The 21,937-nt window shown below is 43.4% G+C and overlaps 1 protein-coding gene across 3 annotated transcripts in view; it reads left to right on the top strand.

Annotated features, from left to right (window-relative positions):
* Positions 1–21,937, top strand: part of DGKD (diacylglycerol kinase delta) — a 100,180-nt gene that overhangs the window by 26,118 nt on the left and 52,125 nt on the right. For 2 of the 3 annotated variants that reach the window (XM_033111880.1, XM_033111879.1), the window contains exon 3: positions 448–528. In XM_033111880.1, the coding sequence (XP_032967771.1) occupies positions 448–528 (81 nt within the window). Of the gene's footprint in view, positions 1–447; positions 529–4,418; positions 4,655–21,937 lie in introns of those variants that run through there. The other variant, XM_033111881.1, reaches the window with a different exon arrangement.

The raw sequence follows: 21,937 nt of genomic DNA, 5'->3' as shown, positions 1-21,937 counted from the left end.
CCCAAATGTGCTAGAAGGAGAAACTAAAGCTGGAAGGACAGAGGATTCTCAGTCCGGACCCTGCTCTCAGGTGGACCCCGTCTGAGGATATATATAGTTCACATTTAAAAGTGAAACGCTGGTATTATAAAAAATAAATACAGAAATTGCAGTATTATTATTATTATTATTATTATTATTATTATTTTCTCCACTAATGCAATCACTAATGAACTCCTTGGATTAAAAAAGTCATGGAGCCGTGCCCGTGGCTCTGTGCTGTTGGTTAGAGGCAGGTAGTCAGTGTGCATTGAGTCCACAGGCCTCCAGTTTTCAGGGTGCTGCGGCATCTATGGGTGCTTGACTGGGGTCCAGGAGAGTGGTGGGCAGCACAGGACCAGGGCTTAGGAACGGGCCTGCCTTGGGGGTGCCTTAGCTCGCGCTGACGCAGCCCCTGTGTCTCTCCAGTCGATCATATTTGATGAAGTGGACCTGACAGATGCCAGCGTAGCTGAATCCAGCACCAAAAATGTCAACAACAGTTTTACGGTAAGACCGGACGCACACCTTTCTTGATTCTTCACCACGCCTGTTTTCCCTTTTGATTTGAACAAGCATGTGAGCAGGTCAGACTTTTTCCTCCTTTTCTCTCTGATGGTAAATTTTGAATTTAATACTGACAATAATACCGTGGTTGGAGAATAACTGAGAATTTGGCTCGTGAAAGCAGAAAAGAGCAGAGAAAAGAGGGTCCAAATGAATATTTTTAACGTGTTGTAGTGTACATTTCTCTCATAGTTTTACACAGAGTATTGTTTTTTATGATTATTGTAGGAAATTTGGAAAAGACAGAAATGTGTGTTGAAACAAACATCCATAATTCAGCTACCTGAAAACATAGAATGTTCATATTTTAGTGTATTTCATTTTTACTTTAACCCCCCCCCATTTATAAAAGTTATGTTGTACTTTCTGCAAAAGTTCTCAATGCATAAAATCACTACCCAGAGCTAGCCAACTGCACACTCTAGGTATTGATTTCTAAATATCTGTATTCAGATACACAGATACCATGAGACTATAGTGATCCTTTTGTGTTTACACTTGTCTTCTCTTGACAATTTATGGTGATTATTTTCCCATGTCAGTTGATCTGAATGGTCATCGTATTTTGTCATGGCTATGTAGCATTGCTTGTCTGACTGTATAATTTTGGCTTCAGGGGCTGACTTTGAAACTGACCTGTAGAAGGTATGACTCTGGTATCAGGAATGGAGTATTTACAAATATTTTTTCTTATTAAGCTATCTCATCTAGAAATAAAGTATGCTCTCTGATTTTTTCAATTCTTTTATAACAGTTGATGTGGGTAATTTTCTTCATGTTTAGGATCTTTTTGAGTTAGTGTTAGTTTCGGATACTTTCAGGTTTTGCTTTATCTTATTTATTTAGTGGATTGATTATTGATGTTGCTGATGCAAATGGGATTTTCCTTTCTCCATTTAAATTTCTACTTATTTTGTTTTGATGTAACGAACTGCTCTTGGTTTTGTTTCGTGGCTTATCGAATTAGACTTTCCTGATGGTCTCTCTTATTCTTCATTTTACTTGGAATATTTTCACTTTTTCTCCATGAGTTTTATTGTTTACTTAGTGGCTGGGAGAGAATCCTGCACTATCTAAGTGATTCTTTTTTGATTTGTGGCTTTTGGAGTTTTTAATAGGAATAGGTGTTGAATTTCACTGGAGTGTTTTGAGTGTTAATTTAGATGGTCAATTTGGTTTTAGCTATTTGTACATTTCCTAATAAATTTTTCTTGGTAATGTTGAATTTTACAACCTGATTTTGGATTTAGAATTTTCCTCATCCACGTGAGTTCCTTTTTTTGAGGTAGGAGGTAGCCTTTGTTGTGTTTTGATTTCACAGTTAAACTAGCCCCATGAAATTCATTTAATCACTTCCCATGATTTTATGTGTTCTAGCACATTTTATATAGTTTTAGAATTGATTGTTTCTTGAAAGTTTGAGAGAATTTAAATCATCTGTCAAAGACTTTTCAGGGAGGTAAGGCTATGAATAAACATAAAAGGTTTATTTTTGCTTTTTGATCACTTGAGCTTTTTAACTTCTTGAGTGCATTTTTGTAATTTACTTTCTCACTTATTTCACACCTTCAAATTTAATAGCACATATTATTTGCACTCTAAACATCTATGTCTCTGGTTAGATCACCTTTTGCATTTCTAATTTTATTTGTTTACCTTTTTTTTTCTTGTCAGAGTTCTTAAATTCTGTCATTTTTAAAAAGAGAACCAGTTCTTGGATTATTGATAAATTCCATTTATTTGGTTTTACCTAATTCAGTTTCTGCTTGATATTTATTGTCTTTTTTCTGCTTTTACAACTTACTGATTGGCTTATTCTTATTTTCATATATAATTCTCTATATAATAAAAACAGGAGAGACTCTGAATCTAATTCTGAGTGCCTTTGTGTTCAGATGCCAAAAGTTGATTTTTTTCCCAGTAGAAAAATGTTATTAAAGACAGATTACTTGTTTTGATCATTTGTTATTGAAGAAAAATTTGAAGTATATAAATAGGAAGTTAAAACCATCCGCACCCTTATTACCCAAATATACCTAGTAATATATTTTGGTTTATGTAATTCCCATCAAATATATTTCATAAAATACAGTTTTTAACTTTCTTTCTTCACTTAACAGTGACCTTTTTCCTCTTACAATATCCTTCAAAATCTTGTTTATTAATATTGCATAGTATTCCATCACATAAATGTATAAGTTTATATATTCAGTCCCTATATTGAACATTTCATTTTTCCCCATCATAGATAATACCGTGTTTCTCTGAAAATAAGACCTAGCCGAACCATCAGCTCTAATGCGTCTTTTGGAGCAAAAATTAATATAAGACCCAGTCTTATTTTAATATAATATAATAGTGGGTCTTATATAATATAACATAAGACCGAGTCTTATATAATATAATATAATACCGGGTCTTATAATATAATACCCAGTTTGATATTAATTTTTGCTTCAAAAGACGCATTAGAGCTGATGGTCCGGCTAGGTCTTATTTTCGGGAAAACACGGTATTGCAGTGTACACTTGTACAGAGATCCTTTGGTGCATTTCTGATATTTCCCTAGTGTAAGTCACTGGAAATGGAATTCCGTTTGACGTAGAAAATACAAACTTGTAAAAGGCTTTTGAAAAAGAAATGAGGCACGGATACATGTTAGAATTTGGATGAGCCTTGAAAACATTATTCAGAGTGAAAGAAGCCAGACACAAAAGGCTGCATATTTTATGATTGCGTTTATGTGAAACGCCACAATAGGCCAATCTGTAGAGACAGGCAGGAGATCAGTGGTTGCGAGGGGCTGAAGGGGAAGGAGTGCTTGCTAACGAGTGCAGGATATTTTCTGGAGGTGACAGAATGTTCTACAATTAGGTACCGGTGACGGTTGCACGACTTTGTGAATAAGCTAAAAACGACTGAATTGTATACTTTAAAAGGGTGACTTGTATCTCAATTAAAACACGGAAAAATGGTATGGCCCTGTGGTTTTGGCACATACAAGTTACAGTGGAGCTTTGTCAGCCTGCTCCAAGACTGAACCCTGATTTATACAGAGGGTGCCAAAGGAATGTATACACATTTTAAGAAAGGAAAACACTATTAAAATTGTAATACTCGATGTATACCGATAATAGAAGATGATGTATACATTTTTTTGGCAGCCCCAGTATATTGTCTCTGGGAAAATGTGTTTAGAATGCCTAATCCTTGACTTCCAGATGTAGAGCTGGTTCCCGGGTGGAGAGGCCGCTGGAACTCCATTCATGTCGGGTAGTCACGGATGCTTCCGGGCCCTCAGAGCAGAGGCACTGATTCTTACACATGTATTTTCCATTTTGTTCATGCTTTCAAACTGCCTTTTCATCTGAGGAAGTGCTGAAAGGACAAGAGAAAGATTAATACTGAGGTTCCCCAGAAGTATTCCCAGCTCAGGAAGTTCATCCCATGAGTAATCAATCGGTGGTGGAGTATGGAATATGCCCACTTCCCCCAGTCATCCTTCCACAGAGAGGAAGTTCCGGCCACTGGGGCTGCAGGTGCTACAGATATTTTCTTTGCTTAAAATTCACACTGAATGATCTGACCCATTTCTAACCCCCGGCGGTATTTACTGTCTGGACTCTGAACCCGCCACTTCCCATACAGCAAACCTCAGGGATAAGGGCGCAGACTGCAGGCACCCGCGTGGGAACCGCAGGGACCTATGCGTTTGCCCTGTTGGAAGGCAGTGCACTTGCTCAGGGAGTGAGTGCAGAATGAATGAATGGGTTTGTCCAGAAGCTACTTCACTTCCTGCAATATCTCTTGGTTTTTCAGCTATTCCAGTAGTGATTTTCAAGCTCCACAACTTCTACTACAATTGCATGCCTGACACAAGACACAGTCAGTGAAAGCTGCTATTATAACGAATCAGCCAACAGATGGGAACCTTTTGTAGCTGGAGAAGCATGAATAAATTTGCTCCACATTAGAAAAGACTCCATTTTTATCCCTCCCCAAAATGGCCAGAGAACTAACTGTGCCCTAAAGAAGTAAGGCCCCGAGGGACCAGAGACTCCCAAGGGAGGTGAGTGGAGGTATTTTGGGGAGAGGAGAGATTTTTAGACAGGCTTGATGGAAGAAATGGCACAAACAAGGCTCATGTGCTAAAGGTGTATTTTTACTACCATAACCTTTCAAAGGAGTTTGTTAAAGCAGCGTTTCTGTTTCACTGAAACTTTACATATTTTAAATGAATTTTTAAATTGAAATATGACTTCCATACCAAAAAGAACACACATGTACGTCCAGATCTTGAGTTGTAACCACCATCCAGGTCAAGTGATGGAACATATCCAGGTCCCCAGAAGCTCCCCTCATGATCTCTGCCAGTTACTACCTCCCCTTCCCACCTGTAACCACTGTCCTGACTTCTAATCCTGTAGATAAGTGTTGACTGTTCTAGGTATTTGATGTAAATGGACTCATAATGTATAGTCTTTTGTGTCTGTTTCTAATCTGTGTATTTTTTAATTTCATGGCACTTGGGAAATTTTCTGGTGGTATTGTTACTGATTTCTAGCTTAATTCTCCTGTGACCAGAGAACATACTCTGTGTGAAGTCAACCCTTTGGAATTGTTGAGACTTTCTTTATGACCTGTCGGTTTTTATAAATGTTCGTTCCCTTTGCATCTGAGCAGAGCTTGGATTAGGTCGTTCGTGCATGCAGTTTGTTAGGACAAAAGTTTAGTTATTTTTCTCAAATCTTTTATAACCTACTGATTTGTTTTTTTGCTTATTCTGTTATTGAGTGAAATGTGTTAAAATCTGCTATTACGGGACGGCTGGTTAGCTCAGTTGGTTCGAGTACGGTGCTCCTAACACTCAAGGTCACCGGTTCGTGCCACTGGTGAGCTGCACCCTCCACAACTAGGTTGAAACAGCTTGGAGCTGATGGGTCTTGGAAAAACACTTAATAAAAAAATAAATTAAATCTGCTGTTATGATTGTTGACTTACCTCTTTTTTGTCTTTAGTCCGTTAATTTTGGCTTTATATGTTTCAAGGGTTATTAAGTCCATATTGATTTAGAATTATTTTATAGTCTTACTAGATTCACTTTTTTATTATGAAATAACTTCGGTGTCTCAATGTTTTTTACCTTCAAGTTAACTTTGATTTTACTATAGCTACAATAGCTTTATTTTGGCTAGTCATTTTATTGTAAGTAATGGAATATAATTTCCATCCTTTTACTTTAAACCTTTTTGTTTATATTTAATGTGTGACTCTTGTAGGTAGCATTTAGTTGTGTGATTTTAAAATTGTCTGGTTTAATTGGATTATGTCTTCCACTGGATTATGTCTAACCTATACTTAGTTTAGACACGCTTGTACTTAGGTATAAATTTAACATTATTACTTGTTTTCTCTATATCTCACATTTTATATTTTTCATACTTTCTTTTTTTAAATGGATTATAATTATTTAATTTTCCCTTCTCTTTTAGCTTGTTTCTTCTACATTATTTTAGTGGATATTTTACAGGTTACAAAATATATCCTTTATTTAAATTCTAATACAGATTAGTGCTTCCCAGACAATGCAAGGATCTTGGAGCATTTAAACTCTCTGTACTATTCATTGCTATTGAAATTACAATTAATTTGTTTTATTAATACGTACTAAAAAAAAACTCTACTCACCTCTTGCCCTTCTGTTGGTTTGTTGTATATTTTAATTTTACACATATTTGAAACCTCATAGGACATTATTATACAGTCAGTAATTTAGATTTATAATGAGTATATGTACTTTCTTTTGCTCTTCATTTCTTTCTGTGTTTCTGTGAACCATTGGGGTAATTTTCTCTGTGTCTGAAAAACTTCCTTCAGTATTTCTTTAGTATAGATTTCTATTTTTGTTTGAAAATATCTTTATTTCACCTTTTTGAAAGCTGTTTTTGCTTGTCATACAATTCTAGTTTAGCAGTTTATTTTCATTAATCTAAAAATGCCACTCCATTGTATTGTAGCTTCCACTATTTCTATTAAAATGAGTATTATCTCTTCAAGTATTGCTTCTACCCATTAACTTTTTCCTCTTATTCTGAGACTTGTACATTAGATGTTTTCACTGTTTCTTATACTCTTCAATCAATATTTTCTATTCTCTTTATTCTGGATGTTTTGTTATTATTTTTATTCTGATGTTCTTCAGGTCTTGGCTGTTGTTTAATCCTTCTATTGAGTTTTAAATGTCCCTTTTTTTATCTTCAGCTGTAGAATTTTTATTGGATTTTTAAAAAAAGTTTCTAGTTCCCTGCCAAAGTCCCCAAATTAAACATATTTATTTTAAAGTCTGTGTCTGAAAACTCATATATCTGGTTCTTCTAGGGGTCTTTTTTTGTTGTTTGGTTTTTCTCTTGGCTTTTGTTCCTCTAGTCTTTCTTCTTGGTGTTCCTGTTAATTTTGCTTGACAGACATAGTGAGAAAAGTAGTCAAGATAATTTTAGGCTCAAGATGACGATGGCTTCCCTCAGAGAGGATTTACTTTTGCTTCTGGCAGGTAGGCAAGGCAGCAGCGGATCATGTTAAGTCCAGTCTGTGATAGAGCGGATGGGAATGTGGGTTTCCCTTTTCTGATTGGCTGGTCTGTTTGTACTTCCTCTGTTTCTATGAGTGTCAGGATGCTCAGCTGGAAGTTGCAGGTACTTATTCTCTCTTGGGCTCTAAATTCCAGTGTTTTTTCCTACCAGTCCTGTAGTATTGACAAAAGCTCTGTTGAGCTCCTTAGGCTTCCACTTATGAATCAGCAGTTGTCACTAGTTTAATTTTTTCTGTATCTTGTCACTCTGTAATACTTATAAATATCTGACATTAAGATCACACATCATAAAATATGAGAAATGTTAGATACCATTTACTTGAAAGATAATGTATTTAACATAGGGAATGAAGTTTGGCTTTTGTCTATCACGCCTTGTGAAATTTGTTGGTCAGGTTTTCTTATGATCGTATTTTTTTATCTATTCTATTTCATCTTCCATAGACTGATAATGAGGAGTTAATCTCTTTCAGGACAATTATATTTGTCATTTTAGTCTCAGATTTGTAACAGTTTTCACCTTCCCTGTTTTTGAAGCTCTTTTAAGAACGTAAATGTTAATATCCTCATTGAGTAATCATTTTTTTATAAAGTAACATTGTTTTTATATTGAATGATCTTTGCCACTAACTATACTCTGTCTGATAGTAACATTGCCACACTTTCTGTCCTTTGTTCAGAATTTAATTCATATGCTTACTTCCCTCTTCCACCCTCACTTTTTTCTTTGATTTTTTTCCTTGTGATTTTAGATTTAATTCTTCTAAATAGCATAGTACTAAAATTTGCTTTATATCATTCTGGAACACTTTGCTTGTCATAGTGAACTTTAGATACTTTCTGCTTGTCAGGAGTTTTGCATATCTGACTGCTGGGTTTTGTGGCTGCCTACACTGTATTTTCTTTCTTTTTTTGGGGGGGCAGAAAGAGGAACAGGACTTTTTATTGGGGAACAGTGTGTACTTCAGGACTTTTTTCCAAGTCAAGTTGTTGTCCTTTCAATCTTAGTTGTGGAGGGCGCAGCTCAGCTCCAGGTACAGTTGCCATTGCTGGTTGTAGAGGGCGCAGCCCACCATCCCTGTGGGAGTTGAACCAGCAACCTTGTGGCTGAGAGGACGTGCTCCAACCAACTGAGCCATCTGGGAGCTCAGCAGTAGCTCAGCTCAAGGTGCCGTGTTCAATCTTAGTTGCAGAGGGCGGAGCCCACCATCCCTTGTGGGACTCAAGGAATTGAACCGGCAACCTTGTGGTTGAGAGCCCTCTGGCCCATGTGGGAATCGAACCGGCAGCCTTTGAGTTAGGAGCACGGAGCTCCAACCACCTGAGCCACCGGACCGGCCCAACACTGCATTTTCTTGATTTAATGCTTCCTTGGTATCTCTCTTCTGTCTTATATTTTCGTGAGTGGTATACTTACTATTTACATTTATATTTGTTAATGATTTGAATTGAACCCCCCCCCCCCCTTTTTTTTACCCATTTACAGTTCACAAATTTTCTTGGGTTATTTCGGCTTATAGCCCGCCCAAATAGCGATGTCCCTTTTGTGGTCAAGCCTTGTACTAGAGTGTTTAGCCACATGGAACGTGCTGCTCCGGGCCTTCTCTCACTCGTTATTCAGTTGTTTGTATCAAACTAATGAAAATGAGAAAGGACCGAAGAGCAGGGCAGAAAAAGAACGTAAAATGTTCTGCTTTCCCCAGGTGAATCAAATGTGGTACTCGTCCTTAGTAAGCTCCAACCACATACTGGTTTCCGTGTTGGGGATGCAGGGAGGCCTGTGGCGCTGGCCTTGATGTTGATACCGTCTTTGAAGATAGGAGGGTGATCCAACAATATGGTGAATGTTTAAATAAAAAAAAATTATTACAGTAAAAGACACGTTGCCATTAATCCCTCTCAGAATACTCCCCCTCCCTTCAAACACACTTATCCCATCGTTCTTGCCACTTTCTGAAGCAGTTCTGGAAGTCTCTTTTGTGAGTGTCTTTGGTTGTGCTGTCATGGCTGCCTTCATGTCCTGAATCATTTTGACTTTGGGGAAGAGCCAGAAGTCTCATGGTGCCAGATCCGGTGAATAAGGTAGATGAGGACACACCGTAATGGTTTTATTTGACAGAAATTGCCATGTACCAGAAGTGACATGTGACACGGAGTCTTTCCTGGTGTATGTACATACCTGCTTGAAATCTTGCGGGATTCTTTCTTTCTCGTAGGTGACACTGGTTTTTGCTTACTAGTTTGGTGCATAGTGAACTTGCTGTCTTCAGGCTTTCGTTTGGGTTTTCCATCTTTGAAAAAGTTTTTTCGCTCTCTCTTTTCTCTCTAATTGTGATTCATGTGCTTGGTCTTGTTCTTTGTGTACTTTGCTTGTTTATTCATTCGTTGATTCAGCACTACCCACTGAGGGCCTCCCTGGGCCACGCGCCATGCTCAGCACTGATGTTTCAGTGGAGAGAGGCTTCACTAAGTTTCACTAAGCTTGTGTCCTGGTGGGGGCTCCAGGGGGCACACGGAAGGGCAAACTTACAGGCTGAGGCATGGGGCATAGAATAGGGAAGGCTGCCCGCCTCGCTCTTGGGGAGGGGTGGGGTATACTGCCCCTGAGGTGTGATGCTGTGAGATGTGAAGAGTGCTTAGTGGTAAATCAACTGAAAGGAACGTGTGCAAGAGCATCTGTGAGTGTGTGTTTGTGCGTGTGTGTCCTCGGTCTATAGGTACTTTGGGGTGGGGCAGGTGGATGGACCAGCTTGTGCAAAGACCTTATGATGGGAGACATGGTCCGACTGTGAGGAGAAGTGACCATGTGGCCATGTGGCCATCAGGCAGAGGGAGAGAGCACAGGAGACCACGGGAGGACAGGGCTTGGGAGTCAGTCCTTCCACCTGTAATGCCAGTGAATTCTGTGTTTCCCCAAAAATAAGGACCTAGCCGGACCATCAGCTCTAATGCGTCTTTTGGAGCAAACATTCATATAAGACTGGGTCTTATTTTACTATAGTATTAGACTGGGTCTTACGTAAGGTAATCTAAGACAGCGTCTTATATTAATGTTTGCTCAAAAAGACGCATTAGAGCTGATGGTCCGGCTAGGTCCTTATTTTTGGGAAACAGGGTAGTTCCTTTTGGTGAGATTCCCAGATAGGCAGTGATGGAACATTTTACTTGGGCTGTAGTTGGAGTGTAACTAGAGGAGGAAGGGAGGATGTGCAGGACGTGATAGGAGATGGTGGCTCCTGGGTCAGAGCAGAGGCGTGGAGGCTGGGCAGGGACACGTGGTGCCAGTAGCTCTGCCCGAGGGGAGGTGGGAAAGGTGTCAGGGTTCTGCTTTGGAGCAGCAGGCGGGTAAAACGAGTTTCGGAGAATGGTGGGCCGGGGGCTGTGGGGTTATGGGTGTAGGGTTTGTTTTTATCTTCTGTGTCTGTCATGTTGTTCTGCGTTATTTTAATTTGTTGGTTTTCCCTAATTCTATTTGTTCAAATTTTAATTTTGTTTCTTATTGCATTTACTTGTGATTTTTTTTTTTTTAAATCCCTATTCCAGCTTAGTTTTCATGTTCTTTTTACTTTGTAAAAAGCCAGTCTTTATCCTGGCTTATTCTTGTTTGATGGAGAAAATGTTTTTGAAATGTTTTCTGTGTAATGTGGTTACTTCCCTGCCTCAGGGAAGGAAGCATTTTCCTTTGAGTGCCTCCATTTCTCTTGGGTTTCTGAATGTTTGTATTGACTGGATACCCCCCTCGCTGTCTGTTCACCTTTGAGCTTCCTTAGTGATCTAAGTCGCCGTCTTCCAGTCCTGTGCTGGCCTTTTATAATCTGCCGGTAGCAGCCCACAGGGAGTGGTAGGGCTGTTCGAATTCAGTGCTTTTATTTACTTACTCCTCCAGGTCAGTGTTTTCATCATTTTTAACCTATGTCCTATTTTAATAAAGACATGATGAAATGTTGTCATCTCCTCTAATGTTATTTGAAGTTTCAAAATGCAGCAAAAGCAAAAGCAGTGGGGCCCCACACATCTGTGTTCTCACGGCCTCCATCCCGCCATCCCTCCCTGACGGCCAGTCAGTCTCTGAGTCCGTTCGGTTTCATTACAGTGCTGTCATGTGCGCCACATGGAAGCAAGGATTTTTCTGTTTTGTTCACTACTTTCCCCAGGGCCTAGCACCCAGTAGGTGCTCATAACTACCTGTTGAAGAGTGACTCGGTTCCCTCTGGTTCCAGGATGATTTGGGCTCTGTTCGTCTTATTGATTGCACACAGCAGAACACCTTGGACCGGACCTTCCTTCGGGCGGCAAAGGGCGCCATGGGGAAGGCAGGCCGTGGAGAGGTAGCTCAGGGCCGCAGTGGTGGGCAGGGTCAGGGTCAGGGTCAGGAGGGCTTCCGTGGCTGAGAAGGAGCTCGCCAGCAGTGCCCAGTATGGGGGATCCTGTCCGAAGGAGGAGAATGTGGGAGGGGTATGCGATGGGCAGAGGTTGGAGGGGAAGTCCTTTCCAGGCCTTGGGGAGTTTGGACTTTTTGCCAAATGTATTGGGAAGCCATTAAGATTTTTAAAGCCGTGGGTGATAACAGTGGGTTTTTGTTATGAGTCTGGCTGTTGCCAGAGACTGGATCTGCAGGAAGAGGTGTCCAGAGTGCGCGGGAGGAGGTGGGCCAGGTGCCTTTACTGTGGCCAGGTGAGAGATGTGGAAGCGTGGACGGAGGCGAGAAGGGCTGGAAGCACAGCGGGTGTTGCAGGCAGTTAGTTAAACACCGGCCTCCTTGTTCGCGGTTCGGCTTTGTTTTGCCTGCCCCGGGAATTCAGAACAGCACTGCAGAAGCCTGGGGTTGAGCAACAGTGGGAGTGTTCCTAGAAAGCGGCTCTGCCCAGACAGCCTTGTCACATCGTGCAGGGCCGGCCACACACACAAGCGGCCGTGCTCGCGCTTTACCAGGAGCCTTTCGCTGGCCCCTGCAGTTTGACCACCGTCACCTCAGAGACTGATGTCGTGGTGGTCGCTGGTGTCAGAGGTTCTGTCCTTTTGAGGGAGGCAGAATCAGCCGAATTCAGTGTAGTGAAGGTGAGGTGGACACAGGTGCCCCTGATGGACAGCAGGGAGCAGGTGGAAGGCCGATGGCAGGCAGGTGCAGGCTGGGCACCTTGGACCGTGTCCCTCAGAGGGCAGGGAGCCCAGAGCACGTGACGATTGTGAGACATGCACGCCCACGTCGCCTGGCAGAGGATGTGACTCTTGGTGGAAGTTTTACTCCCTGGAGCCCTCACCCCAGTCCAAGATGACCCTGGGTACCTGCTGTCACCCCGTCACCCATTTACGGCTCTGTGGTGCAGGGGCCTTGCCTGAGCCATCCACCTAGGATTCCTTGGGTTGTGGTGCCGACCCTGGGGCCCTGGGATGAGCAGTGGCTCTGATCTGGCTGAGGCACACGTCCAGTTCCCCAAGCTGGGTATTGGACACCCTCCGTCAGTGGGGCTCTGGGGCCCCCACTCTGTCAGATTTGGCTGAGCAGCCTGAAGGCAGAGAGCCAGAAAGCCAGCCCTGTGGGGGAAAAGCACCCGAGGAAAGGATGTGTGTTTATGGACTCCTGCTGTGACATGTTCAATTACCTTTTACTTCATTATGGAGGGGGATTCTGTGCTGTTTGGTATTTCTACATTTGGGGTTTTCGAGAGGAATCGGGCTCTGTCTCCAAATATGCAGGTGTCAGAGCCTGGACCACTGGGCTAGGTCACAGTCCTTTGTTTCTCCACAAGGACTCACCACAGGGCCTTGCAGAGCAGCAGTGCCAGGGCAGGGACTGGGGAACCAGGGGGGACTCACATCTCAGCCTCCCCCTGGCTGAGTGGCCTTGGGCAAGGCACTTAACGACTCTGAGCCTCAGTTTCCTCACCTGAGAAATGGGGATAATTTTAAGTACCCACTTGTGGGGCTGTTGTGAAGACTCAATGAGATGATACGATGTAGACACGTGTTTGCAATTATTAACATGATTATGGGCACTCACTGTTTATCCAATGAACCTAGTAGAACTTAGTGTCATTTGGTACTTCATTAGAAATTTTTCTTTTACTGTGGTTCACTTAACATTTCTTAAATGAACTGTTGCATACATTTTCTGTTTGCTGAATAATAACTTCTAATTAAACACAATCACTACGAGTGCTCCCGAGTTTAGCGGGCCTGATGCGGTCTGGTTTACTCTTACCCCTGGGTCACGGCAGCAACTGCACTTGAGCTGGGCTTGGAAGAGGAAAGACGGGTTTGCTGGAATGTCCCTGAAATATAAAACCATTAAAAAGAGTCATATTCTGCCCACTTTGAGTCATATTTGGCCACTGCGTGCCTCCTCATTTCTTACCTAACACAGTCCAGGGGATCTGGTGCTCCCGGGACCTCCGAACGACCCGCCCCACATGGACCCGCTCAGCCAAGCCCTGTGCACAGGTCCCCCAGGGCTTTGTGGGACCCCTCAGTCTGGAGCCCTCTCCTCAAGTTCTCTCCGTAGACCGTACCCAATCCTCAAAGGTAGGGTGAAAACTGTGTTCTGCAAAATCGCCCTGTTCACGCCCTCTGGGCCTTCCAGCAGTGGTTCCCAAACTTGGCTGTGCCCTGGCACCCTATGGAACTTTAAAAAGTTTCCTGGCACCATCCCCAGAGATTCTGACACTGGTCTACAAATGGATGATTTTTCAAACTTCCCATGATTTTGAGGTGCAGCCACCTTTGGGACACTCATGTGACAGGCCCCTTAGTAACCTGTGTACTGGGTCACGCCCCTACATCTTGACTCAGGGCCAGGGCTGCTCTTTCACACTTGCTGTCCCCAGTGCAGGATACACATACACATGACTGTGGGTCAGCCAGAGCTCGGGTCAGTGGGAGCTCGGGAGTGGGTCTTGCTGCTTCTTCCTGTTCAGACAGGATGTGGAATCGTCTCTCTGCGAAGCCCCGTGGACACACGTTCATTATTGTGGCCGATCTGTGGGACGACCCCTTATGTGTGCGTTACCCACTTCCAGGTGCCTGGAGTCGTGGAGAGAGCAGGGCTGTGGGGCTTCCCTGGGCTGGCCACGTGGGTCTGGATTCTGGGGAGCAGGTGTGGGAGGGGCCGGCTCCCTTCTTTGTGTGTGTTTCCAGCAAATGTGACAGCTTGACAACTTCTTTACCCCAGGAGAATATAGGAAGAATCTGACAACAAGGACGACTCTACCCGAGTAGCTTCATTGCTGAAATCAAGCAGAAACCAACTGGAAAAAAATGCATGTTTTAGAAAGACTTGTTTTTCCTTCTTTCAACAATCCTGGGTTGTTGCAAATCTTGTATTAGGTGCTTGAGAGTGGACAGAGGTGGGTAACACTTTTCCTGAGCTGAGGGACTTCTCACAGCCTGTTGGACGTGACAAGAAATAATTATAGTGGCCTGTGACAACTCAAATAGACGAAGGTGCGAAATAGTGTGCGAGTGGTGAGAAAGCATCTCAGCCGGACTGGGGAGCGGAAGCCTCTGAGAAGGGAAAGTGTGAGCTGGACGTGGGAGTGGGTCTCTTGCAGAGAACAGCGTGTGAAGGGCCGGCCCGGTTCAGGGACTGGCAGCCAGGAGTTGTTGTGTGTGCAACAGACCCCCAGAGAGGGCCTCCCCCAGGGACTGGAGCCCATGGGGGAACGGTGTATTCATTTATTTCCTGGTGTTTAAATCGTAACAATGATTTTAGGGGACATTTAAAGTAGAAAAAACAAGATCCCACAGTAGCTCAGCAGCTGTTTTCTTTTTCATGTTCCCCTCAGACTTTTTTGTAGACAAACATTAAATTTTACATATGTTATACACATAGCAGTGTATGTATAATTTTATATTTTGGCTTTATTATTTCATCATAAACGTTTCCACATGATGAGTCTCTGTAGTGATCACTTTTATCGTTGCAGATAGTTCGTTGTGTGGATAGATGTGTCATAAATGATCAGTTAAGCTTTATTTATTCCTGAATTATTTGGGACTTAGCATATTTTCCGCTTTTCCTGCTGAAGCTGTTGCTAGCGCAAGCACCTTCGATCACTGGAGCATCGCTTGGGAAAGGGAGCAAGGTCCCCCTGCAGGGCAGCTCCCATGCTGAGTCCCCTTGCCCAGGAGAGAGAGGGTGCAGGCAGAGGGCAGCCTGTGCTCAGTCTTGCATCTGTTCTCACCTCTGTTGCCTGCCCTCGAAGTTGAGAACATAAAATTTGCTCTGTTTGACTCGGGTTTAGTTCTGGTTTACAGCTTCATTTTGGGGCACGAGTACTTCGGTTCTGCAACTTCTGCTTACGTGATTTTAAATGGGTCATAATGGGATCGCTAATTTATCCTAAACCCTCAGAATCTTTGGTGAGCATGTCACTTGTGCTAGAGGAATGGACGAGACCGGACTGGGTTTGATGATGAGAAAGTGGACAGTTCAAGGGACCCTGGCATAAGTGACTGAGCTGATGGAGGAAGAAACGTGAGCAGAAAGTTGGGCGGCATATCCTGGAGGGCAGCTGGGCCGGAGTAACGCTGGGGGGAGGAGGGATGGGGAGAGTGAGGGTGGGGGTTGACTGAGGGGTGAGGGTAAGGGGTGAGGGGTTAGAGGAGTGAGGGTGAGAGTGAGGGGTGAGAGTTAGGATGAGGGTGAGGGAGTGGTCAGAGGGAACGGAAGGAGCCTGGGCAGAGGGCAGAAAACATGGAGTATAAGAACAAAATGAAGGGAAGGCCAGGCCCTGGGTTTATTATTAAATTTCAGAAAAATGGATTGGCCAAATAATGGGGATTGAAGAATAGGGTTTTCAGTATAAACGGAATGAAAATGAAGTTTAGGATGTACATGTTTAGAAGGCTGCTTCCGCATAATACCATATTCAACACTGCATCACAGAAGGGAGTTTATAGTTAATGATTGGATTTAATGTTTAGAAAATCATAAAGATGTGTCTAAGAAATAAGTTTTACTGCTCTGTTGCTTTCCTGGGGCTGCCCTGACAAATTACCATGTGGCTCCGAACAACAGAAGTGTATCCGCTCACACTTCTGGAGGCCAGAAGTCTGGAATCCAGGTGCTGGCAGCTCTGGCTCCCTCCCACGGCCCCAGGACAGATTCCACGCTAGCCTTTCCCGCCTTTCCCGCCTTTCCCGCCTTTCCCGCGTCTGCTGGGTCCGGGCGTCTCTGGCTTGTGGCTGCATTCCTCCAGTCTGCCTCCATCTTCTCGTGGCTCCTCCTCCCCGTGCCCTCTGTCTCTTGTCAGGGACACTTGTCATTGATTTAGCCCCTCCACCCCCGCCCCCTTGCCATCATCCGGGATGATTTCATCTCAAGAGCCTTGATTAGGATGGCAAAGACGTGTTTTCTAGATAAGCTCATCTGCACAGGTTCTGGGGTTAGAACATGGAGCAGCTTTTTGGAGGCCATCATTCAACCTGCTACATCGCTTATAGGAAAAAAAGTGCCAAACTAAGAATGATGCGCACACGTCAAGTTTATTCTTCTAGACAAAGGAAGAGCGTCCTTGGTCAGTACAGCAACTCCACAAGGTCACCTGGGTCCTTCCACAGTTTGATTCTCTTGGCCCACGATGGCTAGGAGAGTGCCAGTCACCCCCATACCTCTTTTTGGGAGATGTCGGAGGGGAGGAGAGAAGAAAATGTGTTGCCTGGCAGGGGTTTTTAACTTAGGTTCATGGATCTCCCCCCCTACTCTCCAAAGGGCCCATGGATATGACTATATGTTATTAAAATTGGTTTTCATTGCAATCCTGAGTATTTCATTTTCTGCATTTGGTGACATTCTGAGAAGGGGTGACATTCACCAGGCTGCCAAAAAGGGTCCATGGCACAAAAAAGATGTTTTATGTATGTGTGTGTGTGTATGTGTGTGCGTGTGTGTACGTGTGAGTGTACTTGTGTGTACGTGTGTATGTGTGTACATGTATGTGTGTACGTGTGTGTACATTTGTATGTGTGTATGTGTGAACGAGTGTGTACGTGTGTATGTGTGTGTGTACGTGTGCATGTATGTTTGTGTGTGTGTGTGTGTACGTGTGTGTGTGTACATATACATACATACGCACATATTTCAGTGTAAGGTGAATGAGCTACATTCTCTTGCAGGATATACATGTTTAGAGGGCTGCTTCTGTAAAACACCATGTTGAAATCTTGCCTGACTTCCCCCAAGTATGAGACGGCACTTCTGCTACATAGTCATATGGCTGTTGAGACAAGGTGCTAGCAGCCTTTGCTCGTAGCATCAGCCCAATGATTGCCCTCAAATGACCAGGTCAGAAGAACCGTGCCATACAAGGAGAGGACTGATTCTTCATGTCTGTATTTATCATTTCCTTTTCTCCAAGCAATGTTGTTGAAATATTTTATGATACCCAGAAGTTTCACGAGGCATATTATAAAGGTGGTCTTCTTTGTCAGCTGTGTGACTTAGGGCAAGATACTTCATCTTTCTGAGACTCAAGTTTTCTCATCTGTGAAATGGGGATAATGCCGAATCCATCTCATAGGTCACTGAATTGGCAAAGGGTACCCTCTAAATGTTGCCTGATTTTTATCTCTCCCACCACTCATCACCACTAGTAGGAAAGTAATAGGGTTCAACCTGGTAACACTTGTTTATACGGATTCAGAGGATTTTAGATGAGTTTTCTAGACAGTGTTAAAAAAACACAAAACAGTATCTGGGTTAGCCCAGTTGGTTAGACCGCGGTGCTCTTAACAAGCTTGCTGGTTTGATCCCCACATGGGCCACTGTGAGCCGTGCCCTCCACAACTAGATTGAAACAGCTACTTGACTTGGAGCTGATGGGTCCTGGAAAAACACACTTAAAATAAATAAAAGTTAAAAAAACAAAACAAAACAGTATCTACAGCTGCAGAGTATGTATCCAGAAAGAGTTGGTGTCCTTAAGATTATCAGGCAATAACTACTCAACAGAGGAAAAATAAAATGTAAAGGAAAACCAAATGTGATTAAAAATATAAGATGCCTTTACCGTGTTTCCCCGAAATAAGACCCAGCCGGACCATCAACTCTAATGCGTCTTTTGGAGCAAAAATTAATGTAAGACCCGGTCTTATGTTTTGTATTATATTGTATTATAATTATTATTATATTATATTGTATTACATTACATTATATTATGTAAGACCCGGTCTTGCATTATATTAAAACAAGACCAGGTCTTATATTAATTTTTGCTCCAAAAGATGCATTAGAGCTGATGGTCCAGCTAGGTCCTATTTTCGGGAAAACACAGTGTTTAATCATCTTAGAGTTTTGTTAGGTACAGCCTGATAACTAAATAAAAAGGAAGCTATGTAATGGTTTAAGTAATATTTCTAGTTGTTTGAAATCTTGTTGCTTGGCACTCCTGTGTGTCGAGTGAAAGTGCCTTCGTAGGCCTGTGGAGGGTGAACCCGTGGACCTGAGTTTCTCAGCTGTTTCCAGCAGACGTCAGCCTGTGGGGTGGTCAGGCTGCTCCTTTGGTGAGGAACCACGACCTTTATCCAGATTTTAATATCACTTTTCCTTCCCAGCTTGTTTGGAGCACAGATATTTCCTGGGCAAAACCCCTACGCCCGTCACTTTGGCTCAGAGAGAGGAAAAGCTATATATATATAATTGGCAAATTTCCTTGCATGGAAAACTCTCCACTTTTCTGGATCTGAGATGGGGAGTCAGACTCGTGGGCTGGGCTGTCCCATAAGTCGTCTCACTCCAGAAGCCCTGCCAGACAGGAAGCCCCACATTAGGGCAGCAGTGCCTGCCGTCTGGGCTCCCTGCCACGAACGAGCGAGCCCACGCGGTTCCTGCTCACGCACAGGGCTGTGGGAGAGCCTGACCTCACAACCTGGCTGTGCCAGCTACCATTCCATCGGCAGTGGGGGCATTACTACCTTGCACAGGGTGGTGGGCAGGCCCCTGGCACGTGGTCGGTGCCTAGTGAATGAAATGCTCTGGTAGTTAAAACCCGCCTTGGGCAGTGGAGCAGGACTGGAAGGACAGCTGCAGAAGGAAGTTAATCCAGTGAATTCCCTGCGTTATAATGCACTCTGTTCTCAGTTTCAAGAAGCAGGAGGAAACAGGCATGGAGCCCAGTGGGTGGCTGTATGTTTGCTAAGTGTGGGGTTTTGCTGAAGGCGGCACCTGCCTGTGTGGCACAGATGGTCTGAAGAGCCCGAGGCTCCACGTGAGTGCGTGGGGCTCGGGATTCGCTTCTGTAGGTGTCCGAGCAGGTGGAGAGCGGGCGCTGCCTTCTGCTGGCAGCCTGGCCGGTGAGCGGAGGGACCAACCGTGCTGTCTGTCAAGTATGTGGAGAAGTGGCGGTGGGAGAGGCCGCTGTGCTTGTCTGGGCTGTGTGTCGTTACTGAGAAGGGAAATTTGTGAATCTAAGCCATTTTCACGATACTGTTAGGGTGTGTGTGTGTATATGGGTGTTAATTGTTACACTTCCAGTTGTCTATTTACAAATGACAGAGGAAACAAAAAAGAACACTGGACAGTTGAGAGACTGTAGTTTGACTAACATACTTTCGTAAAGTTCTTTGACAAAACTCACAGTGGAGAAGATGCATGTATTTGACTGATTTTTTTTCTTTGGGTGTCTAGGAAATGAGTAATTTTAGTCCTTGTTTTCCCGGTACTTGGTAAATACACCAGGGTGTGATGGCGCCAACGCCCGTCCGTCTGGTTTTTCCTTGAAAGTTAGGAAAATGGTATTCTGTCCCAGAATGACCTGGTATTTCAGAGAATGTAGAGCTGAGGGACCTTTTTATTTTCTTGAAACAATTTGTTGTCAAATTAAGATAATTCCCTGCTCTGTGGTGGCGAGGCTGTGCTGTTTATTGACTGACCCAGTAATCCTCCTCCCGCCACAGCTGAAGTACCCGGATTGAAAAGTAAACTCACCAATGTCCCTTCCCTTCCTCCTCCCCCACGCCCACCTTTTTCCTTTTTCTTTTTTTCAGATGGGGAGGATGGTAGGAACTGTTGTACCAGGATGTTTAGCTAAATCCCAAGTCCTCAGCGCAGTGTAGGGGTGCTCAGTAAGGGAGCGCCCCCCACTCGGACCCTCTCCCTGGCCGCTCCCAGGCTCCCCTCCATCCCTGCTGGACGCCGTGTTAGGAAAGTTGGTCAGTGTCAGGGCGCCATCTTCTCCGCAGCCTCACTAGCTGCAAAGGTCTAAGGAGGGTGGCTCAGAGTAATTAGGTGTTTGGAAAACAGCGTCCATGCAAGGGCTGGAGGGATACTGAGCTTGAGGCAGGAGCCTTGGCATCTGCCCTGCCCCTGCAAACCTGGACCACTTCCTGGTCTAGAAAACAAGGGCCCCGGCATGTCTGATGGTCCAGGCTGTCGCCAGCTCTGGCCCTGCCCTCTGAGGAATGGACTTTATGCTTTGCTTTACGCAGGAAGGATCTAATCACACCAAGGAATATTATAGATTGGGTATTTGTTGTTCCCAGAGCCGCAGCGCTGGTTTCCCCAGGACTCCGCCCGTTCACACACCCATTGGTACACGACTTCATACCCACGTAGACTTGCAGAAGTTTCCTGGCTTCGATGATACATTCTAGGGTCATTGTACTCATTCAGAGAAAGGTTCACCCTGCCCTTTAAAGACGATTCCAGTGCACTAAGATATGTGAACGTTAAAATAATACTTTTATAACTTAGTTGAGGCATAAATGCTGTACAGTGAACTGCACTATTTAAAGTATACAGCTTGGTGAGTGCGTACACACACACACACACCCTTGGAACTGTCACGGCAGTCAGGGTAACAAACATTTCCAGTCCCCTGACAGTTTCCTTGTGGTCTGTCCTCCCTACCCTCGTCCCAGGCAAACATGGATCCATTTTCTCTTTTTGTAGATTAGTTTGCATTTTTTAGAATTCTGTGTAAATTAAATAGTGGTAGTATGTCTTCTTTTTTTTTTTAAAGTCTGGCTTCTTTGGCTCAGCATAATGATTTTGAAATTTTCCCTGTCAGGTGTATCAATAATATTCCTTTTCCACAATTTGTTGATCCATTTACCTATTTGTAGTTTTGAGCTGTTTCAGGTAGCGCTGCCATGAACATTCAGATACAAGGCTCTGTGTGGGGTATGTTTTCATTCCCCGGGTAAATGCCTAGTAGCAGAACTGCTGGGTCATAGTAGGTGTGTGTTTACCTTTTCAAGAAACTGTTCAACTGTTTTCGGATCTGCTTGGAGCTTTGCCTCCCCACCAGCAGTGGAAGTTCCAGTTGTTCCACGTCCCGGCCAGCACTTGGTGTGGTCAGTTTTTTTATTTTATGTCCTGATAATACGCGTATATGTAGTGGCATCTCGTTGTAGTTTTAATTTCTGTTTCCCTGACGACATATGATGTCAGCATCTTTCGATGTGCGTTTTGGCCATTTGTCTGTCTTTTGGGAAATGTGTGGTAGAGTCATTTGTCCAATTTTTTTTATGGAATTGTTTGTTTTATTATTGAATTGTAAGAGTTCTTTACATATTCTGGACATATAAGTCCTTTGTGTGATATATGTGCTGTGAATGTTTTCCTCAATCTGTGGCCTGCGTCGTCTTTTTTTTTTTTTTTTTTTAAAATAGCGTCTTTAGAAAAGCAGGGTCTTTTTTGGTGAAATTGAATTTATCAATTTTTTCCTTTATGGTTTCATGCTTCTTATATTCTATCCAAGAAACGTTTTTCTACCTTAGCTTCTTCTAGAACTTTCGTGGTTTTAGGTTTTACAGTTAGAATTATGA

Source organism: Rhinolophus ferrumequinum, chromosome 8 (genome assembly GCF_004115265.2).
Source record: "Rhinolophus ferrumequinum isolate MPI-CBG mRhiFer1 chromosome 8, mRhiFer1_v1.p, whole genome shotgun sequence".
NCBI lineage: Eukaryota > Metazoa > Chordata > Mammalia > Chiroptera > Rhinolophidae > Rhinolophus > Rhinolophus ferrumequinum.
Note: the sequence above shows the minus strand (reverse complement) of the source record. Positions and strands in the feature narration are given on the sequence as shown.